The sequence below is a fragment of the Schistocerca serialis genome, chromosome 4 (genome assembly GCF_023864345.2).
Source record: "Schistocerca serialis cubense isolate TAMUIC-IGC-003099 chromosome 4, iqSchSeri2.2, whole genome shotgun sequence".
Taxonomy (NCBI): domain Eukaryota; kingdom Metazoa; phylum Arthropoda; class Insecta; order Orthoptera; family Acrididae; genus Schistocerca; species Schistocerca serialis.
The window spans coordinates 623,047,596-623,069,877 of record NC_064641.1 but is presented as its reverse complement, the minus strand read 5'-3'; the positions used below and the strand labels follow the sequence as shown (position 1 = coordinate 623,069,877).

Below are 22,282 nucleotides of genomic sequence, written 5' to 3'. Positions count from 1 at the left end.
CTAAGATCAATAAATCAAGCCATGACGTCCAGACTAGCACTAGTTCACCAACTTTACTTATAAGAGAATCAGTTACTTTTGTATATCTTTGAAATCATTTAGTTTATTTTACAGATATTTTTTATACGGTTAAGTGTTGTATGTATATGTAACCTTGTTTCGTATCGTTTAAATTCAGTGAATAGTTTAAGGGAGAAAAAATGTTTAAAAAATGGTTTTTTGTGCTCTTTTAGAAATCATTGTGTTACGGTTTCTATACAATATTCCACAGACACACTCCATTACAAGAACACAAATACTCAACTTCCCGTCCGTCTATCAATAAAAGTCCATAACAATTGTTAAAGGCTAATTTCGCTATGTATTGTCGTTCCTGTTGTAAATACTATTGAAAAGTGACCCTCTGCAGTCTGATGCACGATGTGCTGGAGTTGTTGTGGTCGGTTGCAGGCCTATTTTAAGACTCGTGCCGGAACTCCTCTCCTCGAACTGTCGGCCCCTTAACTCCAGAACTGCACTCCGGTTCTGCTCTTCAGAAGTGACCACCAGCTAAGCCAAACCGCAGTTTTTGTAATAGCGTGGAGTGATACTACAGTTCCAGCCGGCAGCTGTGGCCCAGCGGTTCTAGACGCTTCAGTCCGGAACGGCGCGACTGCTACGGTCGCAGGTTCAAATCCTGCCTCGGGCATGGATGTGTGTGATGTCCTTAGGTTATTTATGTTTAAGTAGTTCTAAGTTCTAGAGGACTGATGACCTCAGATGTTAAGTTCCATAGTGCTCAGAGCCGTCTGAACCATTTTTGATACTACTGTTCTACACTATTAGATGCTGGCGTGGAGTGATTCCACATCTCTGCATCATTGTCTGCTGCTGCGGAGTGATAAGTACTCTCTGAATTGTTGGTTGTAGGACACGAATGACTTGTAACGTAGTCCCTTGCCGTCGGGGGCCTCTATGTAGTGCCACCGGTATACTGTCGTCCTAGCGTCACATGATGCTTATCCATACCCGTTAACCTCCTGCGTTCAACGGATAAACTACGCATTAGGGGTTGTGACGTGTGTCACATCATCACTCCCCTTCCCCGCTAAGAGAAAGAGACGAACCTCTTCTTCTTCTGCAGCTACTGTGATGCGTGGCGAGGTCCACGTCCGGATTAAATGCCAGAATGCCTCAACTCCATTTCTGGTCATGGCAGAGCATCAGCGCTTGTACGTCTACAAGCGCTGAGGTTCCGTAACATCCTGCTGGTGTAGATGAGACGTCTTCACCTGAAACTGAGAATGACTTATACTTTCTGGAGTGAGAAAGGTCATCACACTGCAGCCAGACCTGGTCCACGTGTTTACTGCGAGTATCCCTATCTGCCATCTGCACAACAAATATCGTGCTCCCAGTCAGCAGATCAGTGCTCAGGGTACCATTCTTTCTTCCCATGTCACACGTCTGAATAGCATATTGTCCTATAACGTCGAAATATCGATTTCTGCAACCCAGTTCTCTGACGATGATTCCTCCCCGTCTATGACGTGCAGTGAGGGTAACATCTCCTTTGGGGACGCGTCCTTACAGGGAGTACTTCTGTAAAAACTAAGGAACATCATGAGGGCAGTCTGTAAGTTTTAGTTCGATCCCAGTTTCTTCATCTGAGTCTTTAACTCCATAACAAAACGATGGGCGTCACCATTGGATTCTGGATGGAATGGTGCACTGCGGAGATGCTACATCCCTTAATTCATTCAGAATGCCTCAAATTCCTGAGCGGTAAACTCTGCGCCATTACCAATGTCCAAAGCCGTCATAAGATCATCCACTGCAAATATCTGCTTTATAACGCGAACCGTTTGTGCTGTGCATGTGCCACACGTCCTGATAACGTAAGTAAATGAAGTATAGGAGTCCAAGGACATGAGCCAGTTAGCCCTCAGGAATTATCTGGCATAATTCACATGGTGTCGACTTCAGAGTTCCGTTGATTTGGGTAAAGGAAAATTTGAGTGGTGCAGTTTGGCATGTTCTGAACTACAAGCAGTTGTACAGCAAGGATTCAGTTTTCTTCTACACACTCTTCCAATAAACGGACCGTCTGGTCATCCTTTTCGTAGAGATAATATCGCAATGGTATTAAAGCCTCAACAAGGCTGAGCCTAATGCTGCCGGCATGATGACATGTGTTTTTCCGTACGGGGATTAGAGGACTATGACACCATGGAACAATGATATTGCATTTTTAAGGCTCCAGAAATGCACTAGTGTAGGAGCGTCAGCTTCTTAGATAAGAAGGACCTCATCGGCGACGGTAGCGTCTGCCACGAGCATTGGGTATATTCGCAGCTCAATGGAGAAGGCCTCGACCCGGAAATACACATCTGCAGACGAGCCAAAAAAGTCATAGTTTGAGAACCTGCATAATTCGATGTCATGATTTTTAGCCGAAAAGAAGAGGGACCATCACTGCAAACACTGTTGCGTCTTAACTGGAGTCCGCGCAGCAAGATGTAAAGTTGTCACTAAAGCTTTGCGGTTCTTCTGGAGCAAAAACATACATCCGTGTAAATAGTTATATAATTTCTTAATTTCGAAGATAAGGGGGAGATCTTCGTTGTGCGGCATTGAAAGTTTTGGAGATAAGAGCAATGGGTTTGTAGACAGCGCCCATTCTGTGTGACAATACCATCCCAATCCCAATGTCCAAAGAATCGGCCGCCAGTATCAGTTGTTTCCCGCGTTCATGTGTTACCAAACACTTTGAATCTAACAAGGCCCCTACAGTTTCAAACGCCAGTTGACATTCCGAAGTCTAGTTCCACCTTTCGCCCTTTGGAGTAATTTTGAAGTGATTCAGCTATCGTAACAATGGCTGCAATGTATTTCCTACAGTCGCCAATTTGGCGCCAGGATGGTGGGAACTGGGAGTCTACCAACGGCTTCTAAGTGTTTGGCGGTAGGACGAATTCCCTCTTCTGACAGAATGTGTCCAACATACTACATTTCGTGCTCAAAAAAGGGACCTTGTCCTTGTTAACACATAGACCCGTCTGGAGTAAAGTTTGAATCAACTTTTTCAAGTTGCGTACGTGTTCTTCCGTGGTGTTCCCTGAGACTGTTATTTGTAGCTCCAGGAACGTTACTCAGTAGCTGCTCCAGGTAGCGCTGGACCAATGCTGGGTCTGAATCGAAGCCGAAAGGTAATATCTGTATATCTGCAGACACTGAAATGTACGTACTCTACCATCACCTGCTGACTTGCCTTGCCGACACGCAGTTACAGAAAAGTGTCAGTCAGTAAGTGTGATAGTAATACCGTCCTTGATCTAGTTTCGCTATTACCTCTTCGGATTACAGTCAGTCTGCATTCAGCTGTGGTATGAGCGTGAATACTGGCAGTCGGCGCACTAATCTTATTTTTTGTGTGTGCAGTTATTTTGATTATGACAAGCGGGCAACAAGTGTGTTCCATGATCCTTCCACCTATATTTGTGTGACGAGGGCCTCCCGTCGGGGAGACCGCTCGCCTGGTGCAAGTCTTTCGATTTGACGCCACTTCGGCGACATGCGCGTCGATACCTATATTTGTGATATAACACGATACAAAGTGCAGATGGCGAAGATCTAAAGACGGTATCATAGTCTTATCGAAACCAGTCGTCTAAGTAAATAACTTTACTAGTGATCTTGTCTGTCTGGAATTTTCTCGGAGTTCATGAACACAATTGATTATTTTCAAGCGCAATTTCTAGAAATGAAAGAAACGTCCCGATCTCAGAGATAACAAAAAAATATAAAATGGTTCCTGATACTATGGTTTTCTATACACTCTGAGCGCACACTGTCTTAATTGCATCCATGTCATAGGATAGCATCCATGTCGTAGGATATTGTACTGATCTGTGGATCTCCGACGTGCTATTGTACAGGTCTGTATACCTTCGTCGGTGGAAATACCTCGTCGCCGCTCTGAAGTGCCCACTCTTAAGTGCCTACTTTGATGTGTCTAATCCACCAAGGTGACGCCGATGCCAGTACCATTGAGGCACTACCTCCCACTCCACAAAAAGAACGCCTTCTAAAAGCATCCTCAAATGACAGCATTGCAGTATTCCAAAGACAAAACTCAATACTTATTTCAAGAGTACAAATAACTAACTTCCAGTCCGGTGTTCAATGCAAGTCCACAACAGTCCTATTTCACAATGCAGTCTCGTTCCTGTCGAAGAGCGTCACTCTTCGGTCAGGTGCACAATGTGTCTGGGCTCAGCCCTCTTGGAGAGCTCTCAGCTCCTGAACTTCAGAACTACACTCGGAAATTGCCAGATAAGCCGTGGCACAACTTATATAATAACACGGACTTATACTATCACGCGTTGGCAGCTATTGTAGAGTGATACCATATCTTTGCACAATTGTCTGCAGGTGAAAAGTATTGTACAACGTAATCCCTCGCTGTTGGCGTCCTCAGTGGGGGGTCACCGTAATGCTGTCGTCCTAGTTTCGCCTGATGCATATGCAGTCCCTAATATGCCGTGGCCGACGGGTAGACTAAGCACCAGGGGATGTGACGCGGCCCAGGACTCGCTCACTTCCACAAACGCACTAGACAACAGCAAATCAGACACTCGATTTTGAGTCTAAAGTAACACTGCATTGCCTGAAGGCGACGATCCGTGGAGCAGTGGCTGCGACGTATTGCACGAGCGAGGAACTGCGTACGGATTGTTTTAATATAATTCTTGTTTCCAAATGGTTCAAATGGCTCTGAGCACTATGAGACTTAACTTCTGAGGTCATCAGTCCCCTAGAACTTAGAACTACTTAAACCTAACTAACCTAAGAACATCACACACATCCATGCCCGAGGCAGGATTCGAACCTGCGACCGTAGCGGTCGCGCGGTTCCGGACTATAGCGCCTAGAACCGCTCGGCCACCTCGGCCGACCTTCTTTCCACAAATAAACATTTTGGGGCGTAGCACGAACATTCCACACTGCAATGACCAGGCCATACGCCCATTTAAGGCTCGTCTACAGTATATTTGCCACTCATTTAGCCTCGCTTCCACTCCAAGATTATGACAGTCTCAAGGCTAGCGGCTGACTGGTAGCCGTTCCTGTCTTGGCGTACTCACTACGTGCCTTCCGCAGTGCGCTAACGACCTCTTATACATAGAACGACTTCTCTCCATCTTTTCCTTCCATAATAATATATTTCTACCTGTTGATCCCTATCAATGAATCAATAATAGGAACAACATTTTTCCACATATAAAATATACAAAAAATAATGTTTATCATTATTGCAAACAGCAAAAAAATGTGTAAAATTATGAACAGAGAATAGAAATACACCAATAGCTATATTAATACCGCATTATTTTGGTTCTATACGCTATCCGAGACTATCTCCTCAAATTTTCCTATGGGAGCAATTCCTTGTCGACAACCATGATGAGACAGTTTAGAGACCCAATCAGACATACAGTTTTTATTCCCCAATGAAGTATCAAGTGAGTTCACGCTCCAATGCAGAGGGAAAATTCTTTCTGGAGAAAGTCCCCCAGGCCATGTTTTCAGGAAATGTACGTGAAATTTGGAAGGTAGGAGAAGAAGTACTGCGGAAATGAAGCTGTGAGAGAGGATCGTGACTCGCTCTTGTATAGCTCAGTAGGCAGAGTATTTGCCCACAAAAGGTAAAAGTCCCAGCTTCGAGACTCTCTCTGGGCCACTGTTTTAATCTGTCACAAACTTTCAGTTCAACTCTTTGTGATCTGTGTGGTCCGGTAAGTAGTAAAATTCCATCAACCGTGGTAAAGTTATTCCGATTGAAACGATGCCTGTTGCGAAATTTTCCTATCGGTATTTATACGACTTCCTACTGCAATATAAGTCGTATGCAATTCTGCAAGCTTTTGTAACAAGCAAAGTTTCATCTTCGACAAGGGGTCATGAACTGTATACAGTGGTAATCTCCACCATGGATATGTCAATGATAAGTGTGTATTGTCTTTCGAAATAGCTCCACCAACTCCAGTGCGGCAGGCAGTTGTTTGTTACGCTGTTCACCAGCAGGTGCTGCACACTTATTGTTCTTCGAAGACCGGAAGAAATACTCACTCCCGAGCATATCGTCTTATTTTAACGTACGCGTATGCGACATCGGTCCCCTGAACAATAATTGCTTAATACTCTGAAAAAAGTCGTGCTTCAGAGCCGCCAAGAGCTTCTGATGAAATAAATCTTTATTAGTACCTGTCTTGTTCGTCTGTTCATCATTAGACATCATAAAAATACACCATCATACAAAAAAAGTGAAACACCGAGAAAGGGAGGAAGCAATGAAATCTAACTTTACTTCATTGGCAACAAAATCGAGTCGAATTTATAAAAAGCTTGGCGGTATGACTGGATGCATGCATTGATTCGGTTGGGAAGGGAGTCATAAAGCCGTTGCGTTTTCTCCTGAACCAAGCTGCCTGCTGTAACTGATCTTTGATGTTCTGGATATTGGTACTGGCATGGAGTTGACGTCCGAATTGGTCCCACCAAAGTTGTATCGGGGACAGGTGTGGCGACCCTGCTGACAATGGAAGTACCTCAGCATGAATCTGGCAGTTCATGGAGACACGTACCGTGTGTTGACGAGCATAATCCTTTTCAAATAACTGGGGGGAGTGCAGCCGGGTAAGATCGTCGACAACTGCCGATATTTCGACAGGAGGACTGGTTGCCATTTTCAAGGCAAAATACCAGCAAATAAGCGCTGTGCAAGGAACTTAATACCTCTTAGCCTAATACTATTTCTCGACGCTCTGTGACAAATCGCGCGGAAAAAGCTTTTGTAGACGCAGCTTTATCAGTACTAGGGAAAGGTTTATATTTTGCGCTGACTGACAAAAGTTAGCCACTGGTTGATTTTACTAGTTCTGTCGAATAGGCTGTTTTCAGACCACCTCCTGATGTTGTGGAGGAGGTTGGGAGGGAGGCATGTCGTGTACTGACTGGGGCACGTCCACCCAATAGTAATATCACAGCGGCCTTTTGACTTACGCAGGGAGCATTTCGATCAAGATTGGTCGTATTTAGCGGAAATACGATGTGAGACGCGTTTTTCACCCACCGTCTAAGATCAGGGTCCTTTCAGGTTCCGTAAAGGATGATCTTGATTTGTGTAAGGCAGATGTCTACCGTATTCCGTGCAGTTGTGTGTCGTATATTGGTCAGACTGTCAGAACTATGAAGCACCGGTGTATTGAGCACAAGCGGCACACACGCTTACAACAGCCGAGCAAATCCGCCATTGCAGAACACTGTATTGGCACCGGTCATCCTATGGAATACATCAACACGGAGATCTTGGCATTCCCGTCCAGCTATTGGGATAGTATTATTAAGGCATCTGTTAAAATTAAATTAGTAAGTAACCTTGTAAACACAGATGGTAGTTTAAATGATGCGTGGAATCTCGCTCTCTCTTGTCAAAAAATAGATGGGCAGATTTCATGCTACTTCAACCACCGATTATTAATTACACATGGGTCCTCTTTGGTTTTTGATGTCCCTAGTGTTTGCAGTGTGTGTGTGTGCGTGTGTGTGTGTGTGTGTGAGAGAGAGAGAGAGAGAGTTGTGTGATTCCTCCAGAATTTCTCTGGAAACCCAGGCATTAAATTCCCTTGCACAAGGCTTATTGCTGCAGTTTCGCCTTGAAAATGGCAGCGTGTGCTCCTGTCAAAATATCTGCGTTTATGGACGACGTCACGCGGCCGCATTCTTGTAAGTTACCTGAACATTTTGTAAGCCAGGAGAAACCCAGGTCGAGCTTGTCCTGTTGAAAAACGCCACAACCATACTGTCGCCTGAGAGGTAACACATAAGGACGCATGATATCCCTGACGTTACATTGTGCCGTCACAGTTCCCTCAGTCATTACCAGCCCTGATATGAATTCATACACGATGTCTTCCCTGGAGTGATAGGGCTGTTCTCTCCAATATATTGGAAGATCAGGACCTCTTCCCACGTCGCCGCCATACTCACCGACGACGGTCATCAAGGGTAGTGAAGAAGCGCTAGTCGTCTCTCAACACAGTGTAATGCTATTTATCGGAAGTCCATGCTCCCCGGTCACGGCACTACTCCAAAGACAATTCGTGTTGTGGTGCTAGCGGCAGCCTACACATGGAACGACAATTCCCTAGTCTGGCTGCTGCATGTCTCCGACCAATGGTGCGGGACGACACAGAATGTTGCGGGGAGTCCATACTTGTCCTCCAATGGCAGGCGCAGTTGTAAAGGAGTTACAGTGTGGTTGGCGATCATCCTTCGTCGTTGTCAGACATGGCTGACCGGAAACCTGACGACGAGTATACCTACTCGGAGACCTGGTGGTCAAGGAAGGCATCCCCGTATTCATCCCTGTTGGTGCGTGACTGTTGCACGAAAAACGAAATCACTGTGCTGCCTCATCCTCCGTACCATCCTGAACTGGCCCCTGCGAACTTTTTTCATTTCGAAAGCTGAAAAAGCCTGCTAAAATGAGGAAATTTTCCAATGATAGACGAGATAAAGGAAAATTCGCAGACGGCGCTTCGAGCGGTCCAGCAAGATGCATACCAATATTACTTCTGGAAGTGGAAACGGCATTGCGAGTGGTGTATCAATTGTGGAGTGGAGTATTTCGAAGGAGACCATGTACAATAAATAAAAGATAAGCGCAGAAAAATTTTGTGGACAAACTTGCGGTATTTTTTGAACAGACCTCGGACATATGATGGGGACTCCAACAACCACTATTCGCATTTAATCACGTTCATGAATTGCGGTTATACGTGAATATGTCGGCAGATGTTGTTGGTGACTGTTTACCTCCTACCTAGGCCATTAAAAGACAGGCATCATCAGAGTTTTCCCGCCAGAGCAATTCCAGAGTTGCTAGACGACGCGCCTTTCGTTACAAGACAGTGCATGCTGTTCCAGCATGACGGGGCGCCGGCTCACCTCAGTCACCTTGTGCGCCGATTTTTGAACCGACAGTTTCCAGAAAAGTGCACTGGCAGTGTTGTTCCTACACCACGGCCTAGTCGATTTCCTGATGACTTCTCTGGATTTTTTTGTGCGACGTGAGATGGGGAACATTGTTCACAAAACTCTGTTGAATCAGAGGAAGATGTGATTGCCCGGATAGTGCCAGCAGCATTACGAATTAAGGACACACCTGCAGCTTTCGACCGTGTTAGACAGAACATAACCCTCCGGTGTAGCCTCTGTTTGCAAGTAAATGAAGGCTTTTTTATTGTGTTGTGTTGATGTTGTTGCCCCTTGGTAATAAAGAATTATAACTTACCTGTGTTACTTTTTGTCATCACAGGTAAACACATTGCAAAAAGTGTTTTCATCGTCCCATGCAACTTCCCAGAGTTTATTAGCTTCATTATTTTTCATTCAGACAAAAATATCTGTTTCGGTTTTTCGTGCAACCTCCCAGAGTTTGTCGATGTACATAATGATCACCCTCTATAATAACCTCAATGTCGATGGGACGTTAAGCCCTAACCTCCTTCACTCCTTAAAAGTTTCTTAAACCACTAGTGTTCGAACTTCCGCATTGAACAGTGACAATGTATACTTTCACAGGATATAACTGTAACTACAGTGAAATGTGCAAAACGAAACCTATTTCTAGCACTTCTTATGCATTTTTGTGCACAAGAAAAACAAATGTCTATCTAGTGGAATCTAACCCAGCTCTCTCAGCGTTTTTTAAATTGTGCTAGGAACTTGCGTTCTGGAAAGTGTGAATGAGCTGATGAAATGGAAGACACGCTCCATCCCGCTCAATAGTTTTCTCTTACTTATTGTCCTCACTGAGATTTCTTCCGCATTTTTACTCAATGTGGCACCCGGAAAGCCAAACGAACGTAAACATAAAAGTTTCGCTACAGAAATTACGCAATTTGTAAAAAATTGGTAGAAGACAACAATAAACTGAATCGTTTGAGCTACAGAGAGCTTCAGTGATTCTCTTAACGTGACTACGCTGGATCGTCTGGTAGAGCCGATTCACTTATAGTCATAACTCAACTTGCCCGTGAGATGCACTTCTCGAAAAATGCGGTGTGAAATGTACTGGAGCAGCGGCAATTACATTTCTATCCTGAGCTACGTTTCTAATGAATGGGGCCGAATGATTTTGAACCCAGAGTATAGTTGTCTCAATCGATTATTTATAATGTGTTCATCTTAAGAATAAACGTTAGGGTAAATATTACACCAGGTACACTCCCGCGTTTGCTGGAATCGCATTGGGTTTCATTTCACCTGGAGTGGGAGTCAATCTGTTTCTGGTACAGTCAAGTACGATATCAAGGATACCTTTTATGCTGTTCGTTAGGTGCAAACGACTGAGCGGCAATAAGGGACAACAGTTTTACCGGTGCGTTTAACTTGGACAGCACAGATCAAGACCTGATCCAACTAACCTGCAGTGACCCGAACACTTGCAGTTAAGACATACAAGAGACAAGTAGAGAAACAATATAGCTTCGAATGTTATTTAATTTTTAAACAGAATGAAGAATATACGCAAAACTTCGACAACAGGCTTCTTAGTAGATCAGACTCGTTCTTAGCGAACAAGTACTGCAATTAAAAGCAGAAGTAATGAAAATTCTTAATTGAAACACAGGGAAATATTTCTGCGCGTGCATTGTGTGATTCAAAAGCGTATTGCAGGGATTTCATCGTATAGTTAATTATTGAAGCCACTAAAGATATTACAGTCAGTGGTCTGGTCAATCTGATTTCCTTCCATATCCGAATCCGAGAAATATCTGTCGCTACTGGAACTGTCATCTGCCACGTTGATAACGAGTCGGTCAACAATAGAATCCACGAAGCTGTCCAAGCGCCACATTTTCTCCTTTTCTTTTACGACGTGCGGTTCTGTATACCGCCAGCGTTTGGCACTAATACTTGACAAAGCTTCGTGCATTAGTTCTAGTACGCTTGGTAGCTTAAATTGTCATTTCTCGCCACAAATCCCTTAACTTGGCTCCAGGTCAGTTCTGTTGGGTTCATATTGCAATGTTAGAGTGGCAACCGTGAAAAGGCAGCATTTTTACGAGTATGGTGTGCTTGATGCCGTGCAAATTATTGTTTTCCTCGTTCCTACGACGCTTATAAATCTGGCTCGTGTGAGACCACGTATCTGGTATAAAACAATGGATAGTTCAAATAAAAGAATCCGATTATTCATTTTCGTAGTAAAATTTTAATTTGTTATGTTTTCGTAATTTTAATAATCCTAGATAACCCAGAACTTATATTTGCTGTAAAAATGGAATTTTACATGCTACATGTAATTAGAAACAGGAACAGGTGAATCTTTCATCAAAAATGACGAATAGATATATGTGTTAAGTAGTGTATATGTGATGTAATTTATATTTTAAAGTTGCTGGTATTTCAGATGGAATGAAAAAAAAGTCCAAAGCGAGCTATAAACGAACGGTCCATGGACTATTCCAGCTTATTATTCTACAATGCTACCCATTCAACTACACATCTCATCTACAGAAACGCCTTAAATTAGTAAATACAGTCCTCGGAAAACTTCAAAGCCGATTTTTTTCTGTAAACTTGTGAAAAACTATGAGGACAATCTATTTCTCGCCAGTATTTAATTTTGTTTCACTACGGAGCAGGAAGCAGCGTCAGTCATTTCCACATTACGTATCAACAGCGCGACAATCAGAGCACGATATCTAATACTCAAGCAGGACTTACTTCCAAGAGCGAAACACCAGTGTCCGTGGGCTATGGCTGCTGGGCAAATTTCGTTTGCGTTTGTTTGCATCAGTTTTATTTTTATGATGAGCAAAGTATCGTAATGCATACACTCAGACTGGCAGTCGTCACTTTAACAGTTGCTGTGAGCTTTATTTTTCGGTGACTTGAAAGTTTTTTGCGTCATTAAGAAAGGATATATTCATTCTCGACTATTAGTACGTTAATAAAACTGCGCAGTTTTAGATCCTGTACTGTTTGTATAATTTTGACCGAATGGCCTTGAGGCATCTTATGCACATACAGGGCACTTCAAAAGGATTCATCAGATGTTGTGGTCTTCAGTCCAAAGCGCTGGTTTGATGCCACTCTCCTTGCTACTCTACCCTGTAGAAATCTCTTCATCTCCGAATAACTGCTGCAGCCTACTTCTTTTTGAATCTACATACTATATTCATCTCTTAGTCTCCCTCTTTGCCCCCCCCCCCCCCCCCCACTTCCTTCTATACTAAATTGGTGATCCCTTGATGTGTCAAAATTCGCCTATCGCACAAACTTCTTTTCTTCCCAGTTCTATTCAGAGCCTCCTCATCAGTTACGTGATCTACCCACCCAATCTTCAGGAGTCTTTTGTAGCATCAAATTCCAAAAGCTTATATTCTCTTCTTGTCTAAACAGTTAATCGTCTGTGTTTGTCCACTTCCATACATGGCTACAGTCCATAAAAAAATCTCCAGAATGGACCTCATAAAACTTAAATCTGTCTTCGATGTTAACAAATTTCTCTTCTGAAGAAACACTTTTTTGCCATTGTCAGTGTACATATTCTATCCTCTCTACTTCGGGCATTGAGGCAATAAAATGGCGAGAAATGAAAATTTTTTGGCGGACTAGGACTCGAACCAGGATGCTCCGCTTCTCTAGAACGGTTGCCTCATGCGCCTCGGCTATGCGGAAACGCTTTCCGTTACACCCAAATTCCCAACTTCCCACTCACCACATCGTAACGATCATCACTCGTGTACCCCGCACCCCTCCCCCCCACCCCGCCCTCCCCCACCACCCGCCACTTACTCGCAGATATCTGATTCCCATTGGAGTTCGGTTGTTGATTGTGCATCTGCACTGAAATTTTTTCATCAAAATGTCGTCGCACCCTTAGCATTACAGATATGAGTAGCGTCTGTTCCGTCGGACATTCACCTGATTTAATTCCGCTACACTATATTATCTTTGTTTTGCTTTTTCTGATGTTTATGTTATATCATCATTTCAAGACACTGTCTAGTCCTTTCAGCTGCGCTTCCAAGTCTTTTTTTCTCCAACAGAACTGTAAGATTTGTGCATAAGTTCATAACAGATTTCCGTAATGGTAATAAACAACAGATATACATAATAGAGATTTTAGTCATCAATAATGTATTCTCGTCCACTATTTACAACAACCTGCCAATGTTGGAGTAACTTTTCGTTTCCACGATTGCAGCAATCACATGATTTTGAGGTGAAGAATTCGTCGAACCACGTTCGGTGCGCATTTTCATCCGTAAAGGAAGTTCGACTGGGAGCGGAAAAGGCAAAAATCTGAGAGCATAAAATCAAGTGATATGGTAGGTGTGGAGTGATCTCCCTACCCAACTCCTGTATGGTGTTTTTTGTCAGTCTGGTAGAATGCGGGCGAGAGTTGTAGACTAGCGTTACTTCACACCGTCTTCCAGGTCGTCGTTCTTGGATTGCGTCTACAAGACGCCTCATAGGTTTATAATAAATGTCACTAGTGGTTGTTACACCTCCAAGAAGCAATTCGTAGTTCACCACGCCGTCATTGTTCGACCAGATGCATAAAATTTTCTGTGGATGCACGCAAGTCGATGTACGGGGAGTTGCTGTTTTGTTTGAACTCAGTCATTCCTTTCCTTATTTCAGCATAAAGACACAATTCCTCGCTTATGGAAACGATATAGGATAGGAACGGTCGGTGTTGTTCACGAGCGAGTTGATGACGAGCAAACTGAGTTGCACAGCTGACTTTTGTGATTTTGGCTTTGACCATGCTCTACCGATACACTCGTTTTTGAACCTTCCCATCGTATCGCATGATGGTGGAATGATCACGATTCATCACATTTGTCAGTTCTCGAGTACAATGACGTGGATCATTGTCGAGTTAATCTTTTAAACGCTCTTCATCAAATTTCGAAGCTCTTCCTGAACGTCAAGAGTCCCTAAAGTCAAACCGATCCTCCTTAAAACGAGAGGTGTTTCGCATTCTCCGTTTCTACGGGTGCGATACGTTTGCAGCTGTGTAGCGTCCGGCGATGTGTCTCCTACAGCTCAAAACATTTGACAATGACACCAGATGCTTGTCTACGGATAGGGGAAACCCAGAGGTCACCTCCGCGGGTTCGTTCCACACGCACCTTTCTCGTAACGCACAGAAGCAGCACCTCCTATAGAGGAAAGCCTGCGCGCCCGCTCAGTGACGTCACGCACGTAGTCTGGTGCCGGTGCTCGCAGTCCGTTTGGCCACAGCAATAGACTGTTACGGGAACCGTACGAGGAAAATTCGTAAAGAAATCTGACATACCTCTCTCATGAATTACAAGATTTCCTTTCTCAAATGACCCAGTTCTTTTGTCTGTAACTTATTTCTGCATACCTTTTAGCCCCGACGTAAAAAGTGGCTGTAATAACTTTCATTATCTGAGGCATCAAAACTCCCAAATGAATGGACCCATTTCATTGTAGTTTATTTTAAAGGTGCTTTAATGGGGATTGTCACGACTTGTTTGATGGCAGTCTGGTTAGCCGTTCAAAGATCGTCAGCTACACAAAGTGCAAGTGTTTGCCACCAGTGTGCTCTTTCCCAATACCATTCCTAAACTGTAAGTGCTGTAGTATAAATTGTAAATCTCGAAAAGGCCAATCTAAACGTCTGCAACGGTATACATTTATCTTTTATGGCTGACCACCATTCACCATTCTTCCGTTTTGCAGTTCCTGTGTAAGACGATTTTTAATGACAAAAATTTTGATTGAAAGCCATCCGCGAAAGATTCTCGTATGCTCTCGCGGACTTTCTTTTAGGGGTTTTGTTCTGTTTTTTAAGTTAAATATTGCATCACTTTGACGCAGGTCTAATAATGTGGACGGCACTTTGCAAAGTAGCACACTGGCAGCTAACATTTTACGGACACTGTTATTGCCGCTGTTTATTCCTTATGTAGCAAAATCCATTTTAAAACCTGATTGGATGATATACCTGTTAATTAAAAAAAGAAACACGAAAATTGGGCAAATAGTGTTCGAATTATAACACCCCCTATAGAGAGGCACTGGTAATAAGCAATAGTATGAGTCGTTTCAAAAACTAACACTGCCCTGAAAGACATGTTCTACATATGTTTTAGTCCACCATTTCAGCGACCTTGTATTCATGCTTTTTTTAAAAATTTAAAGAAATTTCTCCTGTTAATATTTTTTAAGTGAAATGCAGTTCTAATGAATGATATGATATCTCTTCTCAGTTTGTGCACCTTTCCCTAAGAAAGTTTCTTTCCATTAAGAAAATCTCACTGACCTGAGATGAGTATGTAATGGTATTGCCATAAAGTTTTGGTATGCCAATACAAATTTCAATGAATTCTCTTTTCCCAGTAAGTTAACTAAATTTCCATTATGTATTGAAATTGCACGAGGTCTCAAAATACAGATTACCAGGTTAGAATTTCGCTGCTCTAAACTGAATACCTTTGAAGAAAGAATGTTTCTGTACTAAGAAGTATATACTTTGAAACAAACTGTTTGCATGAATTGCACATAAATAAATTTCAACTACAAAGTAAACTTTCATTTCATCTGTTGAGAAGTTTTATGACGTGATGTGACCTGTGATGAAATAATTGTGAAAAATGAACACTTACCTTCATTTGGCATCACATTTGGGCTGCACTCACCAGTGGCTTAGATACTTCATCCTTCCGTAAGTTTGGGGAAAGGGGTGGGGGTGGTGGTTCAGCTCTATTTAGTTGCAATACTTTAACAGATCATCATTCCAAAATATATATACTGGTAATTGTTTAAAAGTGGAAAACAAGTTTCATCTACTGACCATGCTGATATGAATGAATGCAAATTAAGTAAAAAAATTCTGTGTATGAATGAATTTATTTATTTCTTTTGTTCATCTTCCATACACTCTTGTCAATAATCACTAACACATGGAATGAGAAAAATTTTAGATTATAGTGGTTCACAATAGAAAATTATAGATGTACAGCATGAATACTATGTAGTGACAAAATAATTAAGACTTATGGCCACCAAGGCCAAACATTAACAATAACCACATTCTTGAGACTTAAGTTTCATAATTTTAGGAATAATAATGATAAATTTTGAACAACATTAATGATTAAATTGCTATTTTATAATCTCCAGGGTAGTAATGGAAGGTCTTTAAGTGGGACACTAAAAGAATGCAAATAAAACACTGCACCATAAAGTTTTGTGTAGGAAGAATGAATATGAAAGCACTGTAGTAGAAAAATGGCGATGCATATAGACATTATATTAGGTCACCCTGTAAATTGCAAGTAATTACCAACTGTAAGTGTATGTTATGTGGCAAAAATGTGTCAAGTGGTGTTGGAATATGATCTGGTTACATTAATTAGATTAGGTGAGTGAAAAGCAATTGTGACAGGCTTAAGCTTTTTTAATATTCTTTTATAAACAAATATATTCAAAAAGCCAGCAGAAGGGCATACCTGAGAGTCCACCTCAGATATTTTTCTCCTCAGCAAAGATGAGCTAACAAGAAGGCACTTTATGGCACAGAGCAAGCATCTATTTAAAGAGCTCAGTAATTAGTCAACCTGAGAATTAGTGGCACTCAATAGTGCTTGTAACAGAAGTGAGAGCTGTTCCACAATTACATTACTATTAGATGAGGAGACCTGCCAATCATTATACACAAAGAAGGCCATGAAAGTACTGCAAAGCCCTCCCCTAACGGCTTCTCCATTTGTATTAGTAGTAAAATATATGCAAACATGATCTACATAAGAAAATGTTGAGAAAACAACAGTTATAACAGCTGCAGAGAAAGTAGTAAACTCAGAAAAAGAGAGGCAATTGTCACAGCATGCACATCTGCACTCATAACAGTGACAGTAGTAGAAGACAGAGGAACACCACAAACACTACGTGAAATCGAAATTTGTCTACCTAAAGAATCCATAAATACTATAGTAGCTTTTTCAACAGTAACAATTAATGAATCATTACAAATTGGCAGATTTCTCACATGTATCACAAGCTAAAGTAATAACTTCAGTATACAAAGAAAAGTGTTGCAGAGAATGTAGAGAACTATAGAGCAATTTTGCTCTTGTCTCCCATTTATCACCAAAACAAAGTAACCTTGTTTGCAAAAAAAGTGGAGTCTGCTATAGCACAGTTTGTGTAAGTTTTTCTCAAAATAATAAAGGAAGGTGATCAAAATGGCATTGTCTTGTCATTGTCAAAGGCATGTGCCATGTTGGGCCACATAACTTTATTACACAAATTAGAAATACTATGAATAAGGCATGCAGCAAAGAAGTGGTTTAAGTCATACTCGGAAAAGCAAGCGAATTGATTTTTAGGTTTCACATACTATAAAAAGATTACTATTGGTCCTCTCTGCCTGCCACACCCCCTCCCCTCCCTCCTGTATGTAGCATTCACCACCCAACTTCAACTGAGAAAAAATTAGTGTAAGATTCTTTATATTAAAGATTAATTTCTTTCATAAAAATTTCACGTTAGGCTATTAGTGTTGATAGCTGTTAGCAGCTGTATATTAAAATATTTATACAAACTCTCAGCCATAAGTTACAATTTGGTAAGTTTGACTAGTTTCAGATTAACCTGACTAGTTCAGCTTAAGAGGCATTTGTTGATGTGGCAATATTACTGATGACAGGTTTTGTATTAATGATTTAAAAAGAATCTAAGATAAAGATTTCAAAGTTATGTTGTAAGACTTTGCAGTTTTCGCTGAGTGTTTTTTGAAATTTTTTTTCCATTAACCTTTTTACAGTAGTTGTTTAAAAATATATTGACACCAACCCAAACAACACTTTTCATTATTGCCTGGGATGAATGTCCATTGCAGCATACCCCATCAAATAATAAAAAGTCATTTTCGTGAAGAGTAGCAAGTGCTACTGCACAGGCAATAGCACGTTGATTCGTACAGGCAAGAAAATCTCTTTCATGTTCTTTGAGAAGTTTGCTGATGACAATATAAGTGTAGACAATCATATTTAAAATAGTGTCTGATGGGTATTTTAGTCCTCCATGATCAAGTCTCTGTATCAAACTAAAATGTTCGTTTATTGGCAACTCCTTTTCAATCACAATTTCATTAAGGCAACTCTCACATTTCAGCTTCTTAATCACTGCATGAGCACAGTAGCCTGCAATGAAAGTTAAAGACGTTGCAATATCTTTCACTGAAAGAACATCGTCTTGAGTTACACTGACTTCTATGTCTAATGTGTGTGTTTCTTCAACTTCAGAAAACATAAAATTTTTTATGGCCCCTACTGTGATATTGCCATAGGAAGGAGAACATAAAACTAAAGGCATTACACTTTGAATTCGAAGCTTCTTTTCTGCTTCATAGACTTGTGTCACTGAAACATTGTATTGGGAACCTGCAAGCTGTCTATACTTTCCAAAACGCTGCTCAAGCACATCTGTTTGTAGCTTGGCTGTCAGTAAATAGCTCATACCTAGCTCTTCAGTACAGTATCGAGCAATCTCTACAACGGCATATGTTGTATGCTGAATAGCAAAAAATGTTTCTTTTGTGAGAAACCCACTTGACAAACCTTTTGCTTTCCACACATCAAGCCAGTCTAGAAAATCTAGCAAAAATTGCATAGAAACGCTATCAGTTGTCAACGGATCCATATAAGGATTCTGTTTGTGTTTCCCTTTAAACACTGATTTCACATTCATGACATCAAACCATTTTGTTATTATTCGAATGTATTCTGCTGTTGATGGTGCATGTCTCAAATCAAATTTATCACTAGCTACCTCAAGGCCCTCTGACACATGTCGATTGAATATCTGCAGCACTAATTTCATGCTCTGTTTTTCTAATGATGTAGGGCAAAGTGATTTGAGAGACAATGTGTGACAATATTTTACTAAAGAACTGGAATCTATGTCATAAATCTGTTTCAGTGTTTTAAAAGAAGCTACAGAAAACTTATTTTCTTCCACTTCTTTTCTAACTGGAAACTGAGGATAAAACATATCTTTACCATCATTTTTTTGGTTCAGCCACACATTTCTTATGCATTTAACAATGTGTATGGCATCAATTAAAAAGAAAAGTGGGCGATTAGGATCAGATGGATGTTTAAAAACTATATTAACAGCTTTATCCAGAGAAAACATTGACATGGTTTTGCTATTGATTTTGTTGTTGTCAGTTACCACACAAAAAACCCTATAGCCTATTAGTTCAAGGCCATTTATTATGGCCAGTAGCACATCGTATAATGCATTAGATGAAATGGTTTTCACCGGTAAAATGTGAACAACATCCCTGTACAAAGACTTGACACTCTGCAACATAAATACAAATGCTGAATTTGCAGCACATTCAGAGTTATATGACATGCCCAAAACACTACCTCCTTTATATTCCAAATAAGAATTTAGATGAATTTCATCTACACTCAAAACAACATTGACATCATCGCTGTTCAAGTATTGAAATTTCTGTCTTGCATAGGACAGGAAATTACTTCCCCCAAGCCTTTCGTGAGATGGATTCACATTAAATTTGCTGCAGATCCTACGCAGAGTGCTTGGATGTGGCATTTTCATTAATGAGCTGCTATGTAAAAAATTGTAAGCATGAGATGAAATTGAAAATAGCAAACAACACAGTATCATAAATGTAGAACTAAACCTATGATTAAATTTCTTTACATTTATGAGACTAACTTGTTCATATATAAAGTCTACCATCTCCTTTTCACTCTCCTGTAAACTGTCTTTCAGCACTCCTAGACTGTCTTTCACTATCTCTACAATACTATCTATAGAAGTTTCTGAGTGCCCACAATCTGTGTCTGAAAACTCCTGCAGTACACTGACAATTTCATGGATATTGGTTACAATTACAGGAAAAGATCTTTTTCCTAATGTCTTAATTTGTACATCTTTCTTAAACAATGAAACATTTAAATTACTATCTATAACGACAGAATGTGTGATTAATGGTGCTGGATTTCTTATTATCTTTAAAAAACAAACAAAATCACTGTGTTTTTCGATCACACTCCACTCGTTGGGCAAATCCACTTCCTTCGTACGCAACATCAACTCTTCTAAAGAACTGAAGCTGAAAGTGTTTTCATAGTCCTTCTGTGATGCTAAACTATATTGTAACGCTGCAGCTAACTGCTCATTTTCAAGCCTTTGCTTTTTCTCCTCTGGCCCTTCACGTCTACTTTCTTCCTTTGAAAGGTAGGAAGGACAGTTTGGGAGTAGTGATGGAACTGCATCTGGTCTCAAACGTGGTTTGAGAAGGGGGGCTCTTAATAACTGACCAGTCCTTTCATCCACAATTTGTGTTTCCCAAATAACATCATCCTTGTGGAAGTGAACATGACATACCTGTAATTAAAAATGAATAAAAAATGAAAAAGGTGCTTACAACTGAATGTGATGACAATATTACTAGTGTGAAAACAATTTATGAATATAAAGTTAGTTTCTAGTTCTAAAATACAAATAGACTCCCAACTAAAATGCAGAAGAATGCTCAAGTGATAAATGTGGCCATGGCATAGTAACTCTATAAAACAATAACACTACAATATCAAAACACATGCAGTTACATGTCATGGCAACAAGCTCTTAAAGAGATGGTGAAATGAAGAAAGTACTTTCCCCATCAAAAATTACAAACATTGACTAATGTTTGTAGCATAATTCAATAACAGTGACAATTTTTTTTATAAGTTAGCCTTGAAGCTCATATTTACAAGAGGGGTGGGATTTTTGCTTAATGTCTTGCTCTATTCCCCCCCACCCCCCACCCCCACCCCACACACACACCTCGGACACAAGAAACCATGATGACACCAAACTCACACAGGTGTAATCCAAGAAGCAACTGTGACACAGTAACAGAATAATACAAAGTAATTGTCAACACTGTGCAACCTTTAGAACTATGAAATACTTAAAGGTAGTGCTTTTTATCAGATAGACACTGTTTTGCTTTTGATATCAGTTCATAACTTACATAAAAACTGACAGTATGATGAACTAATACATTGCCACTTATGTGCTACCTATTAGGCTAAACATGAGCACACAATTGCTTTCAAGTACTTTAGCTGTGTATCTATAAGACAGCTGTGTAGGCCACTGGCATGTATCTGAAATTCCAGACCCAGAAAGTAAGAATTTGTAAAATCCACAAGTATTTTTTATATGTTTTCACAGTTTCTCCCTTTGCATTTTGTGATGGCCTGTTAATCCATTCATGTACTCATTCATTTTTCCTGTCTATGGTTCACTGTTAAGTCTAAAGCCTACTATATTCCCTAATAGTAACAATCCTTGCAATGACTTCAAATTCCCAGCAATAATTTATTAAAAACAAGCGACTGAGACACTGTTTTTACTTCATTTTCAATTTCTGGGTACACCACATTACTTATTTTTAAACAGGCAACTTCCTAAAGACTTTTACAGCAAAAAGAAACACAAATACAGAAGCAGAATACATCGAAAATCGTCTGTATCTTAAGTGCACGTACTTAATTATAAACCGACTTTTATTCCTAACAACAGGCAGCATAAACAGTAAGTATAAAGATATACTGAGATATTTAACTACGTAAGTATGACTGTGCTTAGGCTATACTGGTTGAACTTGCAGAATACAGAATTCATATAACCTATACCAGCTAAACTGTAGAATTGCCAGGGCAAGAAAACGAAACGCTATTTTCTTCGGCACTTATTCAGTTAAGATCTGATATATTAGTCAAAATGTCGCTGACCTTCCTTACTGCATAAGTGCCTATTCTTTGTTAGCACACTTAACCTCTTTTAAGAAATAAACAAAACAAATACTTACTCTTGAACTTGAAGAAGGAGTGAAGTTATCTCTGCGAATACTTGACAACCATTTCTTTCTCATTGCTTCATCCTCCGGAAATTTAAACACGGTTACTTTTGGTCCACCGTCGTAATTTCCTCTACAATTCGGCACACAACAACTATACGGCATTTTGCAGGCAACGAAATTTTCACAGGCAAGAAAAACAGATCACCAGTTTAGTGCACAGAAACTAAACAACCAAATCACGTACACTAACGCAGGAACACCATTCACTATAATAGTAAACTGACGCGAAACTCGCCGAACGACTATTCACAAGCACTGTTCCGTGAAACTGTTGAAGAAAGGACTATG

At 40.8% G+C, this 22,282-nt stretch overlaps 1 protein-coding gene across 1 annotated transcript in view; it reads right to left on the bottom strand.

The window, feature by feature from the left end:
• Positions 1-22,070, bottom strand: part of LOC126474644 (uncharacterized) — a 186,717-nt gene extending 164,647 nt beyond the window's left edge. The window contains exons 1-2 of the mRNA XM_050102123.1: positions 21,944-22,070; positions 19,394-20,466 (exon numbers count right to left, since the gene is read on the bottom strand). Coding sequence (XP_049958080.1) covers positions 19,394-20,466; positions 21,944-22,006 — 1,136 coding nt within the window. The 5' untranslated portion in view covers positions 22,007-22,070. The remainder of the gene's footprint in view (positions 1-19,393; positions 20,467-21,943) is intronic.
• Between the last annotated feature and the right edge of the window lie 212 nt (positions 22,071-22,282).